The sequence below is a fragment of the Dipteris shenzhenensis genome, chromosome 25 (genome assembly GCF_047967505.1).
Source record: "Dipteris shenzhenensis isolate YYH24624 ecotype China chromosome 25, Dip_SZ_1.0, whole genome shotgun sequence".
Classification (NCBI taxonomy): domain Eukaryota; kingdom Viridiplantae; phylum Streptophyta; class Polypodiopsida; order Gleicheniales; family Dipteridaceae; genus Dipteris; species Dipteris shenzhenensis.
Genome location: NC_141620.1, coordinates 49,084,716 through 49,110,114, shown reverse-complemented (window position 1 = coordinate 49,110,114; position 25,399 = coordinate 49,084,716). Strand labels below are relative to the sequence as shown.

Sequence of the window (25,399 nt, the reverse complement as noted above, 5' to 3'; positions counted from 1 at the left end):
ATTTATTTTGCTGTATGGGTTCCTATCAAGAGCTCGGTTTCAAAAGAGAAAAGGTACAGGAAGCTAAAGACTTTCACTAGGACATGCATTAGGTGTTCCAAGAAAGTAAGATAGAGCTAAACTTATGTGAATCCACCTAGATGAAAATGGAATTTGATGGTCTAGAAAGTTTAGACAGTTATCTAAACCCCCTAAAGATTGCTACTTTAGAGGATTCGTGAGGTTGCTTGTAAGTGCACCTAGGAGCTAAGACTCATACTAATTATCCTAGGTGTCTCAACCAAACTTAGGCCATTTAGCCCACCATCATACCACTAAAAGCTAACAACTAATGACCATTGTCTTATGCCTATCTTCCTAACCCAAGGGATCCATGTTACATCATGCTATGATTGTTTAAACAGAGTTGATATCTTGGCAACATCGATAGAAAACAATTACTTGAGTTTGCTTACAATTTTCCATGTAGCATTCTCTCCTAAACCATTCTTCCCCTTTACTAAATATTCTTGAATGATTATTATGGCATGTATGCCTTCCTTTCACATCAAGAACGATTTTTGGCTCATTTGCAAACATTTAAGTTTCAATCAAGTCTCGAGAAGTTCTCCTACCACTAGATTATCACCTTCATGAATTCGCTTCTTGAAGAGACTAACATGAAGTATTGGATGCACTCTACATTATTCTAGTAAGGCAAACCGCTTATGGAGTGCAATTATTGAAAGTGACCATTGAGCTTAGGGGTGGTAATGAGTGCATCCAAGAGATTCTAGTGTAGTTAATCCTGCTTAATTTACCATGGTTGGCTGGTGAACATCCTATTGCAAATTTGTCTATTCATGGGAATCCTTAAGTAGAGGAATCTATGTATTTTCTAAGATGCAACTCAAACTTGGTCTCATAGGCCTTTTCACCCTTTCACCAACATTGACTATATAGACCATGCAAGCACATGCCACACTGAGGATAATATTATTGGACAATCTAGACGATAGGCCACCGCATGATAGAGAACAAGAACATGATACAACCTTCAAAGAGGAATCATACATATCATAGTAGATCTTAGAGATGTTCTAGAGACACCAAGGATCTCGTTGGAGCCCTAGTCAAGCTGACACAAAACTTAGACTTGTGACCAAACATGACATATGATCACACGACATGACACAACAAGAACTACTCATGATACATGATTTCTTTTTTTTGGACAAAAGAAAAGTGATTATATTTATCTCAAAGTGATATTCACATCTTTAGAGTTCAAATTTGTAGCTCTAAAGGTCCATAACAAGACATACATCCTCACAAAAGGGATAACAACAAAAGAGACCCTGTTCTCAAGACATACTAGTCCCTTACTGTCCATGAAAAAGAGGAAAACAGCAGGCCCAGCTTGCAGTGAAAAGTACTTCAGCATCTCTCATAGACACAAGAGGGAACATGAAAAGATAAACTTTTTTGCAGTCTTATCACTATGAGGTAGAAGTAGCAACAGCTTGCAAAGGATCCAATGAGATTTCTTGAGAAAGATTCTATAACCCAGTCGACGGAGAAGAGTACTGTTCAGCATCTCCCTGACCAGCTCTGCATCTGGATGATCTGCTCCCTCATGACCTGGAGGTCTCCTAAGAAGATAGGGTGACAACTTAACCTGTTCATCATTAATGTCGCACCTGCTCTTGTGTTCAGCCAACTCAGTACACAACCTGGAATGTTCAAGATTGTAAGCACTTATCTGGAAATCAAGTCTTTTTTTTTTCAATTCCACCATTCAGCAAAGAGGGCATCAGTACACATTTCAACTTTATTAAACTGAAAGTTGCTCTTAGAGATCCATATAAACCATAAAGCATGTGCCCTTATGTGGAACCATAGCTCCTATTTAGTTTTGCATGCATCACCTAAGAGTATAGCCTTCCAATTAACTGGTTCCCCACACTCATTGAATGAACTTCCACACCTTCCTAGCATGTGGGCAAGCAACAAACAAATGAAAAATATCCTCAAGAACTCTTGGGCATCTTCTGCACTTTCCATCCCCCTTCCTATTCTGAATCCTCTGGCATTAGTCCAAACTGCTTTGTGAAGTATAAGCTAGGCTAGGCAAAATATTTTCTCAGGGACCTGTTTAATCCAAAGCTTGCCAAATTTCTCATAACACCTTTCCCTGCTATCCTGCAATGACCATTTTGCATTTAGGGTCCTAAACCGCTCCCCCATGTCATCATTATTGTGGGGATAGGGAAAATAGATGAACTTCCTATCTAGCTAAACTCTTTGTGAAAAAGTCAATTAGTGCCACCCTTCCAAAGCTCCAACCTGCTTAAAATAAGTGCCCAACTTTGATTGTTTAATGCAAACTCCCTTCTAATTTCTTGCCAGGTTATCCACCTTAGTTGTTCTTTGCACCATAATTGATGCCAAGTTTGCAGTCCTTTTTAAAACAGAGTGCTAGGTAGCACAATCTGTTCCTCAGTGAGTTGGGCCTTACTGAAAATGGATGCACCCATATGGAGTCTCTGGCCATAAAGGCACCTTTACCCACAAAATGCAAGAAATCCTTGATCTCCTCAAAGGCCTTCTAGATAGATTGCCAGAGGGAACTACCCTTAGTCTTACAAGGCTCAAGATTATAGAAATCAAAGAGCAAAGGGTAGTTTTTCCATTTGGGAGCCCTCACTGGACGACCTGTTTCATATTTCTTAACAACAATTGGGCCCAATCATTTTAAGAATGGCATTAATAACCCAAGTGGCAGAAAGTTTTCTAGGAGCAATAGCTATACCAATGACTCCTAGACCTCTTTCTTTCTTAGGCTTGGTACAGTAAGACCATCTAACCTTACAAATTTCGGAGTGCCCTCTCCACAGAAAAGATCCATAGACCCTAATAAATCTATCCAGACGGACTTGAAAGGGCCCCAACAAGACAAATAAAAATGGAGATAGGATAAATGCAATGGTTGAGGACCAACGTTCTTCCTGCCATATTTTCTTGAAACACTCTCCACTTGTCAACCTTTTTCTGGAATCTTTCCATAAACTGTTGAAGGATGGCAATCCTCACCAAGGTACATGTGGCGTTGTGCATGGAAACACTTGCATGGCATTGAGCATCTTGATATCTGAGTAGACGATGGTGTCTTTCTTGCCTGGCTCTTTGCTTATCACCACCTCACCTTGATTCTATGAGAATGATCTTCATCAGCGGCACAATCATAGGGATGCTTATAGTAATCTTGCCTCTCATTTCAAAGAGCAGTTTGGGTGATGATCTGGTGACCGACTGTTTATATGGATCTAGTGGGGGTGTGTTCGATTGCAACTTGCATGAGAGTTAACCAAGTACCGTTGTTAAGATCTATGAATAAGAGTAGCAGCAACTACTCACCTTCTCTATGTGTAGGGTCATTAGTCCAGTCTTGTCTGTCTATGTATACCTGCAAAAAGGCACGTAGGCATGAGTAGATTTTATCGTCAGTCTTAGTTGGAAATTGTCCCTTCCATGCATGAATAAAAGTCAGTATATTTCCAAAGCTCAGTGTGTCGCGTCTTTCTCAAATTTTGAGTTTATTATTGTCATGCCATTTTATGCTCATGTGATATTAAAGCTGCAAGTTTCGATTTTCTTCAATTGGTATAGAGCCACACTTAACGAGGCTTGTGAGAGATTTGGAAGACGTGCTTGGTGTGATGGATAATTCTAAAGAAGATTCGGCCAAATTGGAGAAATTCTCTAGAAACAATTTCCTAGCATGGCAGCTCGGAGTACAATTATACTTCATGGAGGAAGGTCTTTGGTCAATTGTTGCTGGCATAGAAAAGAAACTCACAGGAAAAGCTAAGCAAGAATCTCTAGATGTATTGAATCAGTGGGAGAGTAAAAATGAGAGAGCACTTGGCATCATGGGACGTGCTTTTGGAAAGAAATTCAATCATCATTTGGATTTGACGAAGACTCCATCAAAAAATTGGATGGCACTTGAAGCACTCTTTGGATCTCGACTAAAGACTTTAAAGGTCCTATTGAAACAAGAATTTTTGGGGCTCAAAAGGGACGGGACAGGGAAATTAGGTGAACACGAGCAAATTCCCTTCACTTATGAAAGAACTATCGTGCAATCAAAAATTGCAAACTCCACGATGAAGGTGGGGACCAATGAATGGGGAGCAACTTGATAGTAATGGCAAACTAATTGGGAGAAGTATTTGCCCATATTAGAATTTGCATATAATAGTGCCAAAATGCATGAGTTGATGAAGATGATGCACGAGCTGTCTTACTATCTAGCTTGTCCTCTAAATATGATCATGTGGAGAAGATCCTTTGAGTTAGCAGTGATTTGATCTTAAATGATATGATTGCTATACTATTGGATGAAGATCGGCGCCAAGTACCAACTTATGTGGATGAACGTGTAGATGCAAAAATTGATGGAAAACGAGGCGCGAAGAAGGATAAGAAGCATATGCAATGCAACTGTTGTGGAAGATCAGGACATACAAAAGAATATTGTTTTAAAAAGCCTGATGATTCCGCTTCTAAAGAGAAGGTAAAGAAGGAGACATGTCATTTTGTAGGATTGAGTGTAGCAGGTGGTTCGAGTGAAGAGACCAATGATGGGTGGGCTTTCTAAGAGGTTACAAAGAAATTTATGGCAACTCAATGCAAGCACCATTAGTCTTTGCAGTTCTTCTTTGGTGTTCCTTGTACGTGGTTGTCCTTCATCTTTGAACCGGATTTTGTATTCAATTTTGTCTCTCTTCACTTGCCTGACGAAGGGGGGCCGTTTTGATTCGGTTATTTTTGAAGAAGTATTGTCATTCTATGCAACTTCATGTTTTATGGTTCATTCTTTTCCCTTGTTCAGCTTGAGGGGGTGGTTGAAGGATGGCAATCCTCACCAGGGTACATGTGACGTTGTGCATGGAGACATGTGCATGGTGTTGAGCATCTTCATACTATGAGATGGTTGCATGCTTTCAGAGTAGACACTGGTGCCTTTCTTGCCTGGCTCTTTGCTTCATCACCACCTCTCCTTGATTCCGTGAGAACGATTGTGATTAATTTTTGAGCCAGATGCTTGACAGAAGATATCCAGACAGTGCATTATGCATCCAACATCATGCTTAGTGTTTCTGGGCATGAGGGTGGTATCATCTGCAAATTGCTGACACCCCTCAACATTAGTTCAATCCCTATGAGAATCCCTTCCTGGGTCTGACTCTTAAGAAGACAGCTAAGGGAATCAACAACAATTGCAAAAAGTAGAGGGGCAAGAGGACAACCTTGTCTAATTGAATTCCTCAGAGGAAAAGGACTCCTCATGTCACCATTAACACAGACTTTGGTAGAAGCATTAGAAAGCCGCAATTTTATAGGAAACAAAAGAAGGACCCAAGGCCATATCCTGCAAGGATTGTATAAATAAGTCCCACTCTAGCCTATCATAAGCTTTGCCAAAGTCTACCTTTAAAAAACAGATGTCTTGTTTTGTCTCTTTGGCATATTCACACCTCCCCGAAATGTTTATGATGGCCTCCAAGAGATGACGACCCTTTATGAATCCTTTATGTTCTTGCAAGATCCAATCTTTCATCTTACCTTGTATTATGCACAGGGTGAATCCTTTCAGGTTACACTCAACATCTTGGTTAACATGGCCCAAAGTTTGGTGACATCCCACCATGGATGACAATAAAGAAGAGACACCTCATGCTTGCCTTCCTTGTGCCAGGGAAGTACAAGGCAAAGAATATGGAGGTGTACATTGCACCTTTGATAAATGAGCTCCAGACCTTACAGAGAGGAATACATGTCTTTGATATTCCTAGAGCTCCGAGGCACACCAATGACATTTTGGTTAGCGGAATTTTGATGTGGACAATGCATGAATTTCTAGGATATGGGGAGTGCTCAGGTTGCAAAAGTTATCTGTGATTGATCCTGCGAGATCTTCTAGCAGTCTAGACTCCTTTCTGTAGGATTAGCCAGAGCAAGCAGGATTGCTTCTCAGAGATATTTTTGTCCCACATATTTTCGAATCTCTTTATCCAAGTTCCCCAAGAGTCCATGAGCGTCTTTATTATTTCTCCTTGGCCTTCCACCCAAATTGGGACTGTGGTTAATTGGTTTTTCCCAACCCATATGGATTCCCTCAGAGATGGTCTAAGGTGGCCTCCCATCCACGACAAGCTTTCAGAGCCCTGCCACATCAGCTAGCCATCTTTTTTAGCGAATCCAGCTGATTGGTCAGCATTGGTTTTGTGACATCACTTGCTATGGTTGATCACCATATGTCTTGAGGGCGTGAGTTTAAACTTGCATGTGGGCAAGAGCCTAGAAAACTGAGTGGGCAAGGCATGGAAAGTTTCCCCTAGGAATTACTACCTTGGGGGTGAGTTTGGTCCAAAGAGGGGGGCAAAGGACCCTTAGAATTCAAGTTGGGCCATTGGTTGGCGCCTAAAAATTGCCCCACTAGAGGGGACAATGGGGGCAAATGAGAAGGAGGATGCCATGTGGCATTTCCCATGCTTGGGATGGAATTAGCAAGGAACCCTATGAGAAGACCTAGGAGATTGACGTAAGGCTGGTCGTGGAACGATGATCGAAGGAGTTCATGTAACGTAAGGATTTCCATAGCGTGCACTGAATTAGCCTTATTTTAGCATGTTTTCCAATTTGGTCATTTTTGGACATCTTTGGGATTGTTAATGACGATCAGGGGAGCAGAAAACGATCATGCGGGGGCTTGATGGGGATGAACAACTTGTTGTGTGATGGAGGCTAGTCCTTGAGGTAATGGCAATGGAGTACGGATTGTCCGTATGGAAAACTCTAATGGGTGATGAAGTGTGTACGCTGCTCAAAGGGCCATGGGCCTTGGGGACTGGGCTAGTCAAGATTGACATACGAGAGCACAGGCTGGTCACGAGTGTTTGCATGCTTGTGGGTCGGTGACTGTGTAGCATGCAATGGTAATCTGATCGTGTAATTCACAACAAGACCTTCTTCAAACCTTTAGCGAGGAATTAGCATTGTACACCATAGAGAGAGAAAGGGGGGAGAATTTGCTTTATACTTGGAGAACTGAGATATACAAAGAACACTCTTTGAGAGAGCATGGAATGTGCTTCTGAAGAGCTCACTGTGCACACGTAGAGTAGATGAGCCAGAGCTTTAGAAAGATTTTGTAGCTGCAGTTAAGCATTATGAGGGATCTCCAATTTTTGAGATCTTCCTTGGAGCCCTTCTTAGGAATGAGCTTGATAATTCCTCCATTGACATGAGAGGGTAGAGCTCCATTGTGTAAGTTTTCTTGCCATAGTAATAGCAAATAAGGCCCAACAGTGTCCCAAAAAGCTTTATAAAACTCTACAGGTAGCCCATCCTCTCCTGGTGTTTTCCCATCAGCCATTATTGTAACAACTCCCTTTAGTTCTTCAAGGGATAAGGGATTCTCAAGATAAACCATATCAAACCTCTCAACAGCTCTATTTCTAATCACATGGCACAATTCTCTTGCTCTTTGAATCTCCTCATCTGGGATCACTGTTTAGGAAAGAAGTGTGAAAATGATTATGAATCACAATGATATTTTCCTTTATAGAGAAAGCTAGAGTGTTATCATCCTTCTTAAGAAGAGGGACATATTCATTTTCTCTCTTCCTCCTCATAAGCATAAAAGTTTCCTTAGTGGGTCTGTCTACCTTCCCTACCCACCAATTTGTGTAATAAACTTTAGATTCATTTAACCTTATCGGTTCTTGTATTTTGAGGTCCTTTTTAGTAATCAAAAGATCCCTTTGAGCATCCTCATCTCCCAATTTGGCATGTTCCTCTAGTCTTTTGATTCTGACCTGAATATTGTCCATTCTTTGAGCTCTGATTTTAGCTCTGTTCTTTCTAGCTGATTTTAAAAGCTTTTGGGTATTTTCTACTATCACAACCCATGCCTCTACAACAATTATGTACTCACCAAAAGCAACCTCCCAAACTATTTTCACCATGCATTGCACACTCTTCATTGCAAAAAATTTTAGATATGCTTTAAACCATGAAGATACTCTATGGCCATTACCAAAGTGACAGTCAAGAAGGACAAGTTTGTGGTCTGACAAGATAAGAGAGGAGAAGGATTGAGTCTTCATAGAGATAATATTACTCAACAAAGATAAAATCTGTCTAATCTGGCTTCTCTTTGGAATTCTCCAATTTGACTATTGCACCAAGTAAAATCACCATCTGGATAAGCATCCACTTATTGTCAATGATCTTTGAGATCTCCCAAGCAGCTAGTTCAGTACCTCTAATTACATTACCCTTTTTTGGCCATTTGTCACATTTCCTTTCTACCATATTGAAATCCCCCATGGCAAAACAATTGCCTTCTACACAAATTAATGAATCCCACATTGATTTTCTTTCAACTGCTATGTTTGGGGCATACAGAGAGTTGACTACAAAGTCATTACCTTTGATGAGACATTTGAGGAGCACCCATCTATTCAAGACATCAGTCACTACTTGATTGACTCCTCCATTATAACGGGATAGTAACCCAATAGCAGCCCTCCCCTTCTGCATGGGAAGTAAAGTACCAATTTCTCCTCTATCAATAGTTTTTAACCTACTCTCTAAGTTTACTCCACTAGCCTTGAATTCTTGCAATGCTAGAAAGGTAGGAGAGAGACAGTTAGCCCTCAACCAATGGGCTATCTCTTCTTCTCTACCAGGGTCAATCAACCCTCTAGCATTGAGAGTCAAGAAGGAGAATTTTTTACCCGGCATTTTTTTTTGGCTGTTTCTTAGCCTTGGGGTTGGGGTTGTTCACCTGAGTAGAAGCTACCTTGGATTGTCTTCTTTTATTCTGCAGCACCACACTGAAAGCTTTAGCTAGTGTCCCCTTTCTTCCCTTGGGTACCTTTACCTTGGTCTTCTTTTGAGTCTTTTTCACCATTAATATCTCCCCCTTCCATTACATCTTCTCTATTGACCTCCTCTTCAAACTCCTTGGACCATCTAGACTCTATCATCATTTGGTCATCAGGATATTGACTGTTACTAGTCTCATTGTCCTCCCCTTGTTCTTTAAGATCTTCAAATGGGTTCTTGGTTATAGGAGGGGATGTAACGATTTCCTTTCCTTTTTCCAAGGTAATCTTGGAGGTATGAACCCCTTGGTTAGAAGTATCAGGGACAGTAGGAGTCTTAGGGACCATTTTTCAAAAGAAGTAGCTTGTTTTTGGGTCACAGGAATAGTTTCTTTGGGATTTTCCCTTTTCAAAGGGCAGTTTTAATCCACGTGTGGAAAGTTGTTATACACCAAATCTACTCCCTGAAAATGCTAGCATTCCTACTCAAGATCACCAGGGTCTTAGGGAGTTCTTCTACAATGTATAACTTAATACACACCTTGCCCCTCGGGTTGATGAGATTTTCATGTTTTACTTGCATGACTTCTCCTAGCCCACAGCATAGGAAAGGCAATTGATAACACAGATATAAAGGAAGATCAGGTAGCTCCACCCACATAGGAATTCTAGTGGATCTACGGGCATTAGGAGAGAACTCCTTGGTCCACCATTCCAAGTACAAAGGTTGGTTCCTGATGGGTCCAAAGCCCATATTGTGGAGCTCTAGCTACCATTTTAGGCTTCTCAAATAGAAAGACAAAAAGCCTTTTTTGAGAAATCTTAGATTCAAAACATTCAATCCCTTCCTTACCTAGTTTGTCCTAATCCATGTTTCAATAAAGGCCATTGGAGGTCCAACACCAGGAAAGAAGCCCACTAGTGCATGTGTACTAAGCCACCTCACAGAATCATTGAGAAGATTGTCATCCAAAAAAGCCATGATGGACTTACCATTGCTAGGTTGGCATGTTAAACATGCTTTCTAGTTGAAGCCCGAGGAAATAGATACTTTAAGGACCTTTTGTGAAGGCATACAAGTGAAAATATAGAAAATAAGCGTCAAACTTAATCATAAAAAACAGAAATGTTACATAAGATATTTTTGAGGGTTAAGACTTTGAAACTATACAATATAGATACTCATTTGAAAGCCCTTTAAAGAAAAGTTCATTATGGTTGTAAGCTCACATAATGGACATCATAACATAAAGATATATCCTTTTGTGCAAAAAAAGATCAAAACATAATACAATGGGTATCAATGGAAATAAAATTGTCCTCTTAAGGTTAACTTTAATGTAGGTAAACTAGTTATGTTAAGTTTACTAACATAACACTGCGGCGGCAGTGCGAAAAGGTCCTTGATTGTGTGTATTTTTTAGGCAACTATGTAGTCTTGTCTCAGTACTTGAGCTATGCTCTTACTCAATTAGTTGTATGAGCAACTATGTAGTTTTGCTAGTACTTGAGATTATGCTCTTAGTCAATCACTAGTATAAGTCAATAGTCAAGTCTATCTAATAAGTAACAACGTTCCTTGACTTGTGCTCCATTTTGGGTTAATAAACCTATGCTCCAAAATGGTTAATATACTGTGCCCATGAATTGGCCAAACCATATCAATTCTATTATGACTATTTCTAATTGGAGTTCATGTCTATTTTGATTTTTAGTTCATGAGTTAGAGTATAGAAAGGTAGGCAATTCTAACCCAATTGAATTATATCTTGAAAGAAGGTTTAGACTTGCTAGCTTAAACTCTCTTAGTACTTTGATAATGTGATTAGTATCAATGACCCCATTCGTCACTACTACTTCAGCAATGCCAAGCTAAGTTTTTATTGTCTTTTGTTTTTTATGTTAAATTTCATTTTCCTCCATGTTTAAGATATCTTGAGTTTAGTGATTGTTTATTCTATAGAGTGACCAATGAGTTTAGAGTAATAATTTGGAAAATGCAAAATAGTCAAAGAGTGCATGACATGCCATTAAAAAATGGCCTCCTATAAAGAGTGCATGACATGCCATTAAAAAATGGCCTCCTATAAAGAAAAATAGTTGAATTTACATGGAAGGAATTAATAAACAAGATAAAAATACTAGATACTATTAAAAGTAAAGGAGTAAATATCAAGATACTCCTATTTGATAAAGATATTTGTGTTGCCCAACTAGATGTGTTAGATGTTGTAAAAATGAAAACCACATCATAAAGTGAACAGAGAGAAAAGTTATAATTTGCATTTTGACACACTATCTTTATAAATCATATCAAAATTTTGGTGTACTTGTTTTGTAGGATTAGGAGTTCCCCTCCCAAAGATAGTTCATATTGATGTTCAACCCAAAGGAAGACTTGTCGCTGGTCAAAAGGCTTTTATATACATCATGCCAAAAAATTTCACTCATTCAAAGTACAATCTTGAATTCACAGTACTTTTAGATCCAAATCCTTTCCCTTCAAGTTTGGTTACACATACAATACTTCAAAGAAATAATACGTACTTGGCAACATTCACAATCATTGTAGTTGGATCGTATAACCTTTATGTTTCACTTTTTGATAGCTTGGTAGATTTGAGGCCATGCGTTTTGATCATTGATCCAAGTAAGTTCATGAAATCCAACCAAGACTTCCATTCCATTATGAATATTGTACACAATACATAATTTCTAATTGAAAAGTAGATTCATGTACACACATCCTCCCCCCACACACACATGCACACATGCACGCATGCACGCATACACCCATGCATGCATGCATGCATGCCCACATGTATGTGCACACACACACACACACACACACACACACATAGAAACATGCTCACACACACACATGCATGCATGCACACACATTGTTGAAATATGGTCCAACCCCCATGTACCCCTATTGTGTGGCTTGGTTGATGGAAAATCACAAGGGGTGAAAAGGTGCCCTTGGCAATATCTGAGACATGTAATTTGGTGGCTTTGAATATTCCCATATGCAAATGGCCACTCTTGTGAGCCTTGAATATATGTATGGTGGAAACCTATCTCCATTATCCCCACTGGATTTTCGGAAGTCAAAGAGGGCATGTGTGGCTATGGTGAGGGACTAGGCCCCCTTGTAAAATCGATGCACCTTGATTTGACATGTGGTAACCTATAGTGGTACAAAAGCCAAAAGTTTATGGCATTTAGTGGCAACTTTATTTGGTGTGTTGTGGGATGCGGTGACCTATGGCAGACTATTTGGTGTGAGTGACGCATTGTAATGGGCTCCTCTTTGGTAGACTATGAAGGTGTCACAATTTGTGGCTGCTTGGCGACAATGCTTGCACTATTGGCTCATTGTCTATAATTGGTGTGGCTTACACTTTGTGGCAACTTTGGTTTCTCATACCTTTTGTGGTTTGTCTTGTGTCACCATTGGATGTTGTGTTGGCATTTGGTTTAGTCAATGCTTGTTTATGTGCTTGGCTCACAAGGGGGTGTTGGAATATGGGCCAACCCCCGCAGTGTGTATAACTTCATTGATGGAAATGGCAAAGGGTTCAAAAGGGCCCTTGGTGCTAGTTGACCTATGTAATATGGTGCCTTTGATTAGTCCCACATAAAAAGGAGCACTCTTGTGATCCATGAATATATGTAGGGTGGAAACCCTTCTCCAACATCCCACCAACTTTTGGGCATTTGGAGTGGGCATGCACAGTTAGGGTGCAAGGGAGCACCCCAATTCAATATGTGGTTGTTGAGAGTTCACGCTCAACATCATGTGATCATGTGTGCATAGCACCATCACGTGATCATATGTGCATAGCACTAACCTTATAGAGTGCTATAAAGGAAAGGGTTAGATCCCCTAACCCTAACCCTAAAAGGGTTTGTATATATTCTATTTTTTCAACTAATTCTAGTGTACAGTTAGTCATTTGTGGTGTGCTCTCTAGCTGTGCCCTCTCTCCTCATCTCCACTCTTCTCCTCTCCCCTCTTCATATTTTGTCATGGTATCAGAGCTCCCTTGTCTTCCGCTGAGACATTGAGATTCTTGAGAGTGTGAGAGAGATTGTGAGATTGAGAGTTCTCTTGAGTGATTGTGAGATCCTTCCTTTCACTTCCATTGAGTGAGAAAGAAATTTCCGTCATTGTTCTTGAGAGATTTCCATTGTGACAAAGAGAGTGCTTTACTTGCGAGGTATTCTTCTCTTAACTGAGAGAGATATAGAGAGAGATATAGGGAGAAATTCTGCTGTGATAATGTATGAATAGAGTCTTGTTTGAGAGAAAGAAAGACTTGGCGGGTAGCATAAGGCTTCTAGCTATCCATTCGGTCACCAACTCCTTCTACAGTAGCAACGTTGCAAAACAACAAGGCCTACGCAATGGTGGACTATAGACCTTAGCAGCAGCTGCCATCTACCTCGACTCAGCATAGAGGCAACTTTATCCTCTACACTAGCTACAACTCGGTGGTCTTCTACAACGATCCCTCAAGGTCTTGCACGGTGACTCCTTCAGCGAACTCTACAATGAAGCGCCACCAATTATGAGCTCCAAAGCTCCAAGCGTCGTTGCTCGTCTCCTATCCGAAGCCTGTGATTCGGTATCCAATGCAGCGACGGAGGGAAAAGAATTCTCAATAGTTCGTAAGGTCTGAGGAGTTAATTTTCGGATGTGCGAGTCCCCCCCCGGCCTTACCCTTTGGTGCCGACAAAAGCTCCACGTCAAACGAAGTAGTCACGGTCTCAGCTCCTAGCTCTTACAAGGCTCCAGCAGCTTCCAACGACTGCTATTCCAGCCAGCTCCAAACGGCCGGCTCCTTGACAGACTCCCAAACCGTCTTGCTCTCCACAGCCGACCTTCATTCACAACAAGCCCTACAACCGACCGAACGGCTTCAAGCGACCTTATGCAAGCTCTACGGCAAACGAAGTAGTTGCTGGCCGACGCGTAGTAGTTGCCTCCAGTGGACGGTCGCATTTACAGCCACAAGCTGTGTTGCGGCTCTAGCTACTAGCTCCTAGCTACAACAAGCTTACGCTCCAACGAAGCGCCATCGACCAGCAACTCGCCACCGATCGACGGCCTCTCCAAACGGGCTCCCTTCAGCGCATTGCCGCCTCGAACAAGCCTCAAAGGCGCCGCCACACGGGTTGCAGCTCTCTCTTCTGCAAAGCGTTCATTAACGGGCCGCCTCCATCGACGGAGAAGACGACGGAATCCAGAAGATTCCGTCCGAATCTTTCTAGATTCCGGCTTCCCACAGCGTGACATGTGGCCCGTGTGCCACGTCAGCTAATCCTATCTGCCACGTCATCTTATCTGCCACGTGTCTTATCATCTGCCACGTCATCAGCCAATCCTATCTGCCACATCAGCAGCACCACGTAAGTAGGCCACGTCAGCACCGACTGCCACGTCAGCATCGATTGCCACATCACCTGCCACATCATCAGTGACACGTCATCAGCCACGTCACCTGCCACGTCATCAGTGACACGTCATCAGGCCACGTCATCTGCCATGTCATCTGGCCACATCATCTGTGCCACGTCACTTGTGCCACGTCATCTGTGCCACGTCATCATTGCCACGTCATCAGTGCCATGTCATCAGTGACACCTCAGCACTGCCACCTCAGCACAGAGCTTCACTGGCACACCTCTTGCTAAGCACAGTGCCACATCATCACTGCATGTGACTCACAGTGACACATCATCATTGAGCACCATTTGCACTCCTTTTGCCCCTCCACCTAGATCAAGTCATATCTCTTGATCCAGGAAGAATTTGAGGGTGCTCCAAAAAGGAAAGTCGCTCGATTTTTTGTGCTCTACGCGCTCGCTACATCACGCGCACATTTCTGCGCAAGTTACATTCACATTTGAGCCTCGCCGACAAAACCACTTCCTTCACGCACATTTGCCTCTACATCGACGCATCTGACCCAGCACTTAAAAAGAATAAAGGAAAAGGAATTATTTGCTGTTCTTTCATCGATTGATGGTTGGTTTAGATCTAGATCAGAGTAGACTAGATCGCCATAGAGGGGACGCTTTGAATTCCCCAAGTTGCCAATCTAAGCCATGCCCGAAATTCCCGACTAGTACCTACTCGGAGTCAGTCCATACGCTCACATCCGATTTCACATCATTACATTACCTGAAACCTTACGTTCATCAGTTCAGTGAGCAGACTTCAGAGTTCAGAGGCATTGCAGATTGATTCAGTGGGCAGATAGCACTTGATTTCACACACACATGCCACCATTGTAAAGCCTATTTGGCTATCTCACAGCATCGTGCACATCATTTTTCAGCCTTGTAAAGCCTCTTGGCTATTCCCGGCATCATTGCCACAAGCCTTGTAACACAGATCAGATCTTATTTACTGCAGTTCTATCTTCATCGATGGTACAGAGATTTCACTTGGCATCTTCAGTGTATTTGCAGTTGATTCATACAGAGTTTTTCCAGGACACTTTTTGAGTACATTGTTTGCACCAAGTCGACTAGCAACCTCAATCTGGAGGCATCTGCTAAGTTAGACAACTCCAATTACGGTACATGGAAATACCGAATGGAGACCATTCTTGTGCTTCAGGACAAATGGGAGTATGTTGATGGATCCATACCTAGACCATTGGCCGATCCAGCCACCAGTAGCTCTACTCCATCTGATGTCACAGCACCAGCAACGGGATCTACATCGGGATCTACATCTACACAAACAGTTTCCGCATCAGTAGCAGATCCTGCCATTGCCCGAGCTCAAGCAGAATGGGATAAGAAAGATAAGTATGCCTATCACCTGATCAAGCAGAATGTGCAAGATGTCATGCTAGGACAGCTCAACACAGTCAAGACATCAAAAGAAGCATGGGATATGTTCGCAGCTCTCTACGAGTCCAAGAACACATCCAGGATTCTCACCCTGAGAAACCAGATCAACCAGAGTTTCCGCAACAGCAATGAAACTGGTCATGCTTATGTACTCCGCATCAAAGACTACAACAATCAACTTGCAGCAGCAGGAGAGACTATGAATCCCGCAGAAATGGTTCAAGTAATCCTGAATGGACTAGGAGAAGGATATGAGAATCTAGTCCAGAGTATTGCCATCCAACGGCAAATTCCAACACTGGAAGAACTTCAGTCAGTTCTACTTGGTGAAGAACTCAGGACTCAAGCCATTCAAGCACGTAAAGGTCATTCTAATGATCAGGCATTAACCGCTTCAGACAGAAGCAGAGGCAAAGGCAGAAACAGAGGTAGATCATATCAGAAAAGTGGTCAAAATCAAAGTCAGAATCAGCATCAGCATCAGCAGCATCCTCAGCAACATCAAAATCAGCAAAGAGGAAATCATTCCAACAGAGGAAGATTCCAAGGACGAGGGAATGCATCCACCAATGTGTCAAACATTCAATGCAACTATTGTCACAAGTTTGGACACTATGAAAGAGATTGCCGCAAGAAGCAGTATGACCAAGGCGGTCAATCCAGAGGAAATTCCCGAGGAAGAGGAAATCATCATGGTGGACATTCTAGTCACAGTCATTTTGCAAATGAACATGGAAATATGTTTCTTGCAAGTGAGGAATTGCATCAGACTGATACAATGCACCTAGACACTGATTTCAATTCCAAAGAAGATTTCAGTTATCAAGTCGACCAAGTGGAACAGGATCCTTGGTACATCGACAGCGGTGCATCATCTCATATGACAAATCATCAGGAATGGTTCACAGAAATGAAGCCATTAGAAGGTCAAAAGAATGTCATCTATACAGCAGACAATACACCGAATCCGGTTCAAGGGACAGGTGTTATCCCTATGAACAATTTCACTGGTACAAAAGGATTAGTCAAAGATGTGCTCTATGTTCCGAAGCTCAGCAAGAACCTTTTGTCAGTAGGTCAAATGACGGAACACAACTATAAAGTCATCTTCGACGGTGATGAATGCACTATCAGAGACAAATCCAAAAGAGGTCAGCTAGTAGCAAAAGGTGTCAAGGAAGGACGCTTATACAGGATGCTAGCTACAGTACCAGATAAGCATGCCATGTCAGCTCAAATGCAACAGATGCCACTATCTGCAAAATGGCACAAGAGATATGGTCATGTCAACTTCAAGTACTTGTTAGATCTAAGGAATCAAAATATGGCAATTGGGATTCCGAAGCTACAGTTTCTTGGAAAGGTTTGTGAAGCATGCTGCTTCGGCAAACAAAAGCGAACCAACTTTGTCAGAAGTACCTCTCGTGCACGAGGTATTCTTGATTTAATTCATACAGATGTATGGGGTTATGCCCAGACCCGCAGCATCAATGGTTCACTTTATTACTTGACCTTCATCGACGACTACAGCAGATATTGTTGGATTTACTTTCTGAAAGAGAAATCTGAAGTGTTTGCCAGATTTCAAGAATTCAAAGCCATGGTAGAAAACCAAACAGGCAGAAAAATCAAGGTCATGAGATCAGACAGAGGAGGTGAATACATGTCTTCAGCATTTATGAACTTTTGCAAAACTCACGGCATTCGAAGACAATTCACATGTGCAGATACTCCTCAGCAAAATGCAATAGCTGAAAGGAAGAATGGGACTTTAGCAGACAGTGCTAGAGCAATGCTTAGTGAAAAGCATCTTCCGAATCAGTATTGGGCAGAAGCAATAGCTACAGCTAACTACTTGCTTAATCGGCTTCCTACCGAACCGATACAAGGTATGACTCCTTATGAAGCATTCACTGGACACAAGCCACACATTGGGCATCTCCGCATATTTGGTTGCATAGCATATGCCCACATACATGATGATCATCGCAGGAAATTGGATGCGAAGTCATGCAAATGCATCATGGTTGGCTACAGTGAAGAAAGTAAAGCATACAAATTGTATGATCCCATCAACCGCAAAGTCATTATCTCCAGAGATGTAATCTTTGATGAGGAATCAGAATGGAAAACCTCACCTACACAGGAGATAGAAGCATCGACTTCACAGTCATCTACAGAACAGGTTGATGAAGAAGAGCAAGAATTGCCAGCAACACCCCAATCAGCGTCACAGCAGCTCAGACGGTCTACTAGGGAGAGCAGACCACCAGCCAGATTGACATATGCTCAAAAAGGCAAAGCAATTCAGGTGGAAACCACCAACTATGCTCTTATGACTACCATCATGGCTATAGAAGAGCCAGTGTACTTCGAAGACGCAGTAGATAAGCCAGAATGGCAAACTGCTATGAATGAAGAAATGGATGCTTTGTATAAAAATAACACTTGGGAATTATGCGACCTTCCACCAGGAAAGAAGGCCATAGCCAACAAATGGGTATACAAAGTGAAGTACAATCCAGATGGCAGTATTCAGAGATACAAAGCCAGATTAGTTGCAAAAGGATTTGCACAACAATATGGCCAAGATTATGATGAGACTTATGCTCCAGTAGCAAAGATGGATTCCATACGGTTCTTGATATCACTAGCGACACTCAGTAAATGGAATGTGTATCAGCTCGATGTCAAGAATGCATTTCTCAATGGTTATCTAGACGAGGAAGTCTACATGCAACAACCAGCAGGTTATGTTGAACCAGGAAAAGAGAACAAGGTTTGCCATCTCAAGAAAAGTCTCTATGGCTTAAAGCAAGCACCCAGAAGTTGGTACAGCAGAATTGACAAGTATTTTGCTGATCTGGGATACATGAAGTCCAATGCAGATCATACTCTCTACTACAAAGTTCAAGGGGAAGATATTACTATTGCACTTTTGTACGTAGATGATCTGATTGTGACAGGAAGCAAGGATAGCTTCATCCGAAAGCTAAAACAAGACTTATCTGTAGAGTTCGATATGAAAGATCTTGGACTTATGCACTATTGTCTTGGAATTGAGTTCTGGAGAGATTCAGATAGCACATTCATGAGTCAGCTCAAATATGTTGATAGTCTCCTGAAGAAGTTTCATATGGCAGATTGCAAGATTGCAGCCACTCCCATGGAACAGAGTTTGAAACTTACTAAAGATTCAGAAAAGCCTACAGTCAATGACAGATACTACAGGCAACTCATTGGATCTCTTATATATCTGACAATCACACGGCCAGATATTTGTTATACAGTAAGCTCACTAGCACAGTTTATGGCAAATCCAAAACAGTCTCACTGGAATGCAGCCAAAAGAGTCTTGAGATACATAAGAGGTACAAGACAATTTGGGATAGAATACAGAGGAAGTCATCCACGGTTGCACGGATACTGTGACAGTGACTATGCTGGAGATCATGAGACCAGGAGATCGACACAGGGATATGCATTTTTCCTTGGTCAAGGTGCTATATCATGGTTGTCAAACAAACAGCCAACTGTTTCTTTGTCTTCGACTGAAGCAGAATATAGAGCACTCACTATAGGTGCATGTGAGGCTATATGGCTCAGAAGACTATTGTCAGAAACAGATTACTTTGATGAGTCAAAGCCAACAACAATATACTGTGATAATCAATCGGCTCAAGCATTGGCCAAAAATCCAGTATATCACTCCAGAACAAAGGACATTGATGTCAGAGAGCACTTCATCAGAGAAAGAGTGTTACTTGGTGACATCATACTGCAGCATTGTGATAGCAAAGAAAATGTTGTAGACATCTTTACCAAACCACTCGGTAAAGAGCTATTCGAGAAACACCGACTAGCTCTTGGTTTGATGCAGAGGAAGGACATTCCCATTAAAGGGGTGTGATGGAATGTAATGCTCAGTCCTTCTTCGATTCCCCAGAATCATCATCTTGAGGGAAGGCCTACTTCATGTGTTGATCTTGAGGGAAGGTGTTGAGAGTTCACGCTCAACATCATGTGATCATGTGTGCATACACCATCACGTGATCATATGTGCATAGCACTAACCTTATAGAGTGCTATAAAGGAAAGGGTTAGATCCCCTAACCCTAACCCTAAAAGGGTTTGTATATATTCTATTTTTTCAACTAATTCTAGTGTACAGTTAGTCATTTGTGGTGTGCTCTCTAGCTGTGCCCTCTCTCCTCATCTCCACTCTTCTCCTCTCCCCTCTTCATATTTTGTCAGTGGTAGCCTACACACTTGCATGCACTCACACACACATGCACACATGATACACATGTGTGAGTGAGCATATATATGCAAGGCTACCAACACACTCAGCATGATGGGTGGGAGGGCATGGGAGAACAAGAAATTTGATCATGTAAGAGAGAAACTAGGGGGGATGAAGAGTCCATTAAGAGCAGACCAAGAACATGGTGTATCAATAGGGGGAATGATGAGAAGGAGAGGCATGCAGGGATACTTTATGAGGAGAGCATGAGAATAGGGACAAGTGAGAATCAAAGAGTAGATCGAGGGGCTAAAAAGGCCATGAAGTGACAGGAGCCCAAGAAGATGAAGGGGATCAAGAGGGCTAAATTAGGGTACAAGGTTGGAAGGAATCCTACATGAGGAGAGGGGAGAACTATATATCAAGTAGGATGGTTGGCATGGTCTCCTATTGAGTCTCAATCAACAACTCAACATATGACGAGGCATCTATTATGATAGTTGAGTTAATGAGGATGGTGTGTATATGGCCATGTGGAAGATAAGAGCAACTCAAAAATTGAGTTGGGTGACACTTCAACCAATATTATCTCTTGAATGTAGCGGTATTTTCACTTGGCCTACTAAGAGCTATATGCTAGAAGGAATCCAATCATCATAGTTAAAACATTATTATTTAGTACTCCTACCCTTCTTAGACCATAAGAGATACCTTTATTTTATAACTCATCATGTCCTATGGTCCACATGCACAATATTAGAATGCAAGATACTGAAGGCACCCACATGTGAGATCAGATAGAAGAACATTGTTTGACTATTCTCACTAGAAATAGCAAGCATAGTTTTGGTACATGGGGAAGTTTATCCTTGTGATAGTACCATGTTGCCAAGAGACAACTACATATAAGTTTTTCTTTAAAACTCTAATGCAAGCATTTTAAATGCATCAATTTGATACAAAGTTAGACCAACCATTACATCAATAATTAGATTATATCTTATATTAAAATACTATAGCCCTACATTTATCACTTATTTCTTTTTAGTAGAGATAAATTTATATTAAAGAATTATGTCCATCGTATTCTTTGAATGATATGTTGAAGGGTTATGACTTGTATGCTTCAAATATGAAGCATTTGGCATACTATGCTATATAGGGTCAATTTCTTTTAATGATAAGAGCATACATTATGAACTATAGTCTCTCAAATCCACGTTCAAACATTGACCTAAAAAATGTAGATCCCAAGTAAATTTATGACTAGCATGGCCTACAATTCAAGTATTCAAAAGGCAAAGCATGCCTAGTGTTGAATAATTAATTCTAAATAATAATGCATTTGTAGGATTGATTGCTGTAGACGAGTATGTACAATCAGACAATTGGACATTTTGAAGAACCAATTCCAAATAAGAATGCATTTGTAGGATTGATTGCTATAGATGAGTGTGTACAATCAAACTATGGGGCATTTTGAAGAATTAATTCCAAATAATAAAGCATTTGTAGGACTGATTGCTATAGATATGTACAATCAATATTTGTAGGACTGATTGTTGTAGATAAGTATGTACAATCAGACAATTGGGCATTTTGAACTCCATCACATTGTAGTTTTTTTTCTTAGTTTTTCCCTTTGTGGGTGGCCTATTTAGTCAACTGAGAACCTGGCTATTCGTGAGTGATCACCAATGATCCTTTTTCTTTGATTAGACTTATCTCTTTCGAAGTGGATTGTCAACTTTTTGCAAATGTTTTTGATTTGATGCCTTCATTTGATTCAAAGTGTATGGATAGCTTTGTGACAGCTTCTAATCAAATACTGTGAGTTTTTGGCTTATAATTTTGTGATGAACCCTTTTAAACTTTGGGAGAATCTTGGGGAAATCCTCACTTTAGGGCTTGGGTGCATGTGGTGACACTTGTCTTACCAAAGCCTTCAAGGGGTTTATGATCACATGTGGTAGTTGGCTTTGAAAGAGTGGTAGATTGGACATGGTGGCTCATCCAATGCATGGATAGCCATGATACTTTTCATGGTGGCAACATGGAGCATCGTTTCAAATTGACTAGCCAATCCCTTCATACGGATTTGGGTTTTGATAAAAGGAATTCAATTCTTAGAGATCCTTTTCTTCTTCGACCTATTGAATCCTCAGCTGGGTGATATAGAGCTTTGAAGAGAATTGACTCTTGAGTCATATAATATTGTAGTGCAAGCTCAATTTGCTAGTTGATATAGAAGTTTGATGTCATAAATGGGTTTATGACCCTTGAATCATATACTATTGTAGTGCAAGCTCAGCTTGCTAGTTGATAGGGTCCTTAGACTTCAGTCCTAGTGATCTTGGTCTTGTGTAAAGCTAAGTTGAGATGAACTACTTCTAGTTAGGTATTTTAACATATAGGATCCTTTTTTAAACCTATTTTTAATGATCTTCACATGATATCTAAATTGTCAATTTATTTCATGATCTTTAATCATTTCATGTGATATTCTAAGTTGAGAGTTTAATTCATAATCTTTTATAATTTCATGTGATATTGTAAGCTGTTATTTTTTCTTAGGTTGAGAGTGAGAGTAAAACATTGTCTTGCACCATATACTATAACAAAAAATTGTGTAAATTATCTAGTTAAAAATCCTTTAAAAGACACCTTTTTGTGATTATGTGTGCAATCTTGCATATTCCCTAGTGGAACCCCTATGGGAGGTACCTTCTTCAAAGCTTGCATCCTCTTGGCTTTTTGGCTAGGTACTATTAGCTGCAAAAGAAATCAAGACCAAAGGCTAGAGGCTAAGCATGGCAACGCTCGAGGGCCATAGAGGAAAGGAGATCGTGAGGGCGAAACGTTTCATGGGAGGGGAAAAGGAATTAGAAGGGGAGGGAATGAAGAGGGAGACTATGACACAAGGGGAAAGGGAGAGGGGGAGGAGAAGCATGTACATGATAGGAGGAGGAATGTAAAGATGGAGACATCAAGGGAAGAGGACCATACTTTATTTGAAAGAAAGGATGAGAGGGAAATATCAAAGTACTAGCTAGGTGGCTTTACAAGAATGAGCGTGTCTCATCAAGGAATAGACCCCTCCTTTTATAGCCAAAAGAGGGGGTCTCTCCCAATTAATGCATCCTCCCACATGCATGGTGTGTGTGGAAAAGTCTCCCATGTGGGCTAGGCAGTTACACACTCTCAATTGTGTGCGACAACCCTTTGCCTCAATTTTCCACATAAATCAAGCCCCATATCTCAAGTCTATGATACTCTCTTGGTCTCTTCCCAATTTTATTATATGTTCAAACCTCTAGGAGGACAAGTGGAGGGTTGGCACAAGGAATCTTGCCACCTCATCCTACTTTCCCCATTATTTAACTTGCTCTCTTGGACCTTCTATACCTCCCCCACATGGGCCTATCCTATATGGAGGGAATAACCCAATATAATATCCATCTCCACCTATTTTATATTACTTCTCCCATGGACTTTGAGCCATAACTCACTAAATGCAGCCTAGGTGGAGGGGTGGCACATGGAGGAGCCATGCCACCTTACATTTTATAATATTACTGCCATGGATTATGTACAACACACCTTATGGGTCCTCTTACGTGGAAGGGTGGCACATGGTCATGCCCTACCACCTCAACCCTGGGCCCTATGCACACCATATTTTATTATACTATTGCCACATATACAAAACACACACACATATTAATGCCTTTTTCCTTAGACAATTTTATCCATAACAGTTCCCCCCCTAGGCAGGGAATGCACAGCATTTCCATGCCTAGGTCCATCATGCACAAAGAAAGGCTTGAGGTAATGCTTGTTGATCACCTTCTTGCCATATGGTTCATGCAGCTCCCGAACTTGTACAGACCCATTGCTATGTTCCTTGATGACTTTGTATGAACCAGTCCACAGTGGCAAAAACTTCGTATCCATTTGGTGGTCCAATTTATTATCAAAGCATAGCACAACATCCCCCTCAGCAAAGTATCTTTCCCATCCCTTGCGAATCTTAGCATCCACAATGCCATATGTCTAAGCATACCCCTTGACAACTAATCTTGCCTTGTATCTGTTCACAGAACCATTTGCATTGTGCTTGATCTTATAAACCCACTTACAGCCAATTGCATTCTTGTCTTTAGGCAAAGGCACCAATTCCCATGTAGCATTTCTTCCAAGGCATCCATTTCTTCATCCATGGCTTTCTTCCATTTTTCATTTCCCATGGCTTGCTCAAAAGAAGTGGGTTCTGGTTCCTGTATCACTTTGACCATATAGGCATAGTGAATGGCTATAAATCCATCATATTTCAGCCTATCCACAGGATATCTAGCTCTGGTAGACCTACGCAAAATAAGCTTACTTCCAGGTGCTCTCAAAACATCCCTGGTCTTCCTTACTCCAGGTGTAACAATAGAAGGAATACCCAACTCATCATCAATGCTCTGTTTTGAGCCACTGGATTCACCATCCACATAAGAGTGACCTGCATTCACATCAAACATGGGATGATCTACCTTCTCTTTTCCTTTTCGTGATACCTGCGTACCACTATCTGCATTGCTTTGAGGAGATTCTCCTAATCTCAATCTGCCTGTCCATGGTGAAGTATGTGAACCACTGCTAGAGGACACTACAGGTCCACTGATATTTTGTGATTACTGCTGTGAATTTTGTGCAGCATTACCATTTTGCGCATCTACATTAATCATCACATTTACTGGTTTATACTAGCTACTCATCTCATAAAAAACAACATCTCTGCTCACTGTAAACTTACAAGAAGAAGGGTTATAGCATCTATACCCTTTCTGCTGTAGACAATAACCAATAAAGATGCACTTCTCAGCTTTTGGATCCAACTTGGACCTCAACTCATCTGGCACATGAACATAGGCAATGCAACCAAAAATTTTCAAATGAGAAATGTCTGGTTTCCTACAGTATACATCTCCTAGTATACATCTCCTTTGGCGTCATGCCATGTATTGCTGTAGTGGGAGTCCTGTTCATTATGTAAACTGTTGTAGCAACTGCTTCAGCCCAATAATAATCTGGTAGATCTTTTTCATTTAGCATGGCCCGAGATACCTCTCCAATATGCCTGTTTTTCCTTTCTGCAAGTCCATTTTGCTGTGGGGTATGACTGCATGAATATTGCTGCTTTATGCCATGCTCCTACAAGAACCTTGCAAACTCATTTGAGAGATACTCTCCCCCTCCATCTGACCTTAGGCATTTTATTTGCAGGCCTATTTCTTTTTCAACCATAGCTTTAAAAGCTTTGAAGTGCCCAAACACTTCACTTTTCTTTTTCATAAAATACACCCAAAATTTTCTGCTGAAGTCATCAATAAAAGTGACAAAATAGTGGTAGCCTCCAATA

General features: G+C 41.1%; 1 protein-coding gene across 1 annotated transcript in view; it reads left to right on the top strand.

Moving 5' to 3' along the window:
* The first annotated feature begins 4,363 nt into the window (after window positions 1-4,363).
* Window positions 4,364-25,399, top strand: part of LOC147886000 (uncharacterized) — a 65,160-nt gene continuing 44,124 nt past the window's right edge. The window contains exon 1 of the mRNA XM_087396267.1: window positions 4,364-4,558. Coding sequence (XP_087252393.1) covers window positions 4,364-4,558 — 195 coding nt within the window. The remainder of the gene's footprint in view (window positions 4,559-25,399) is intronic.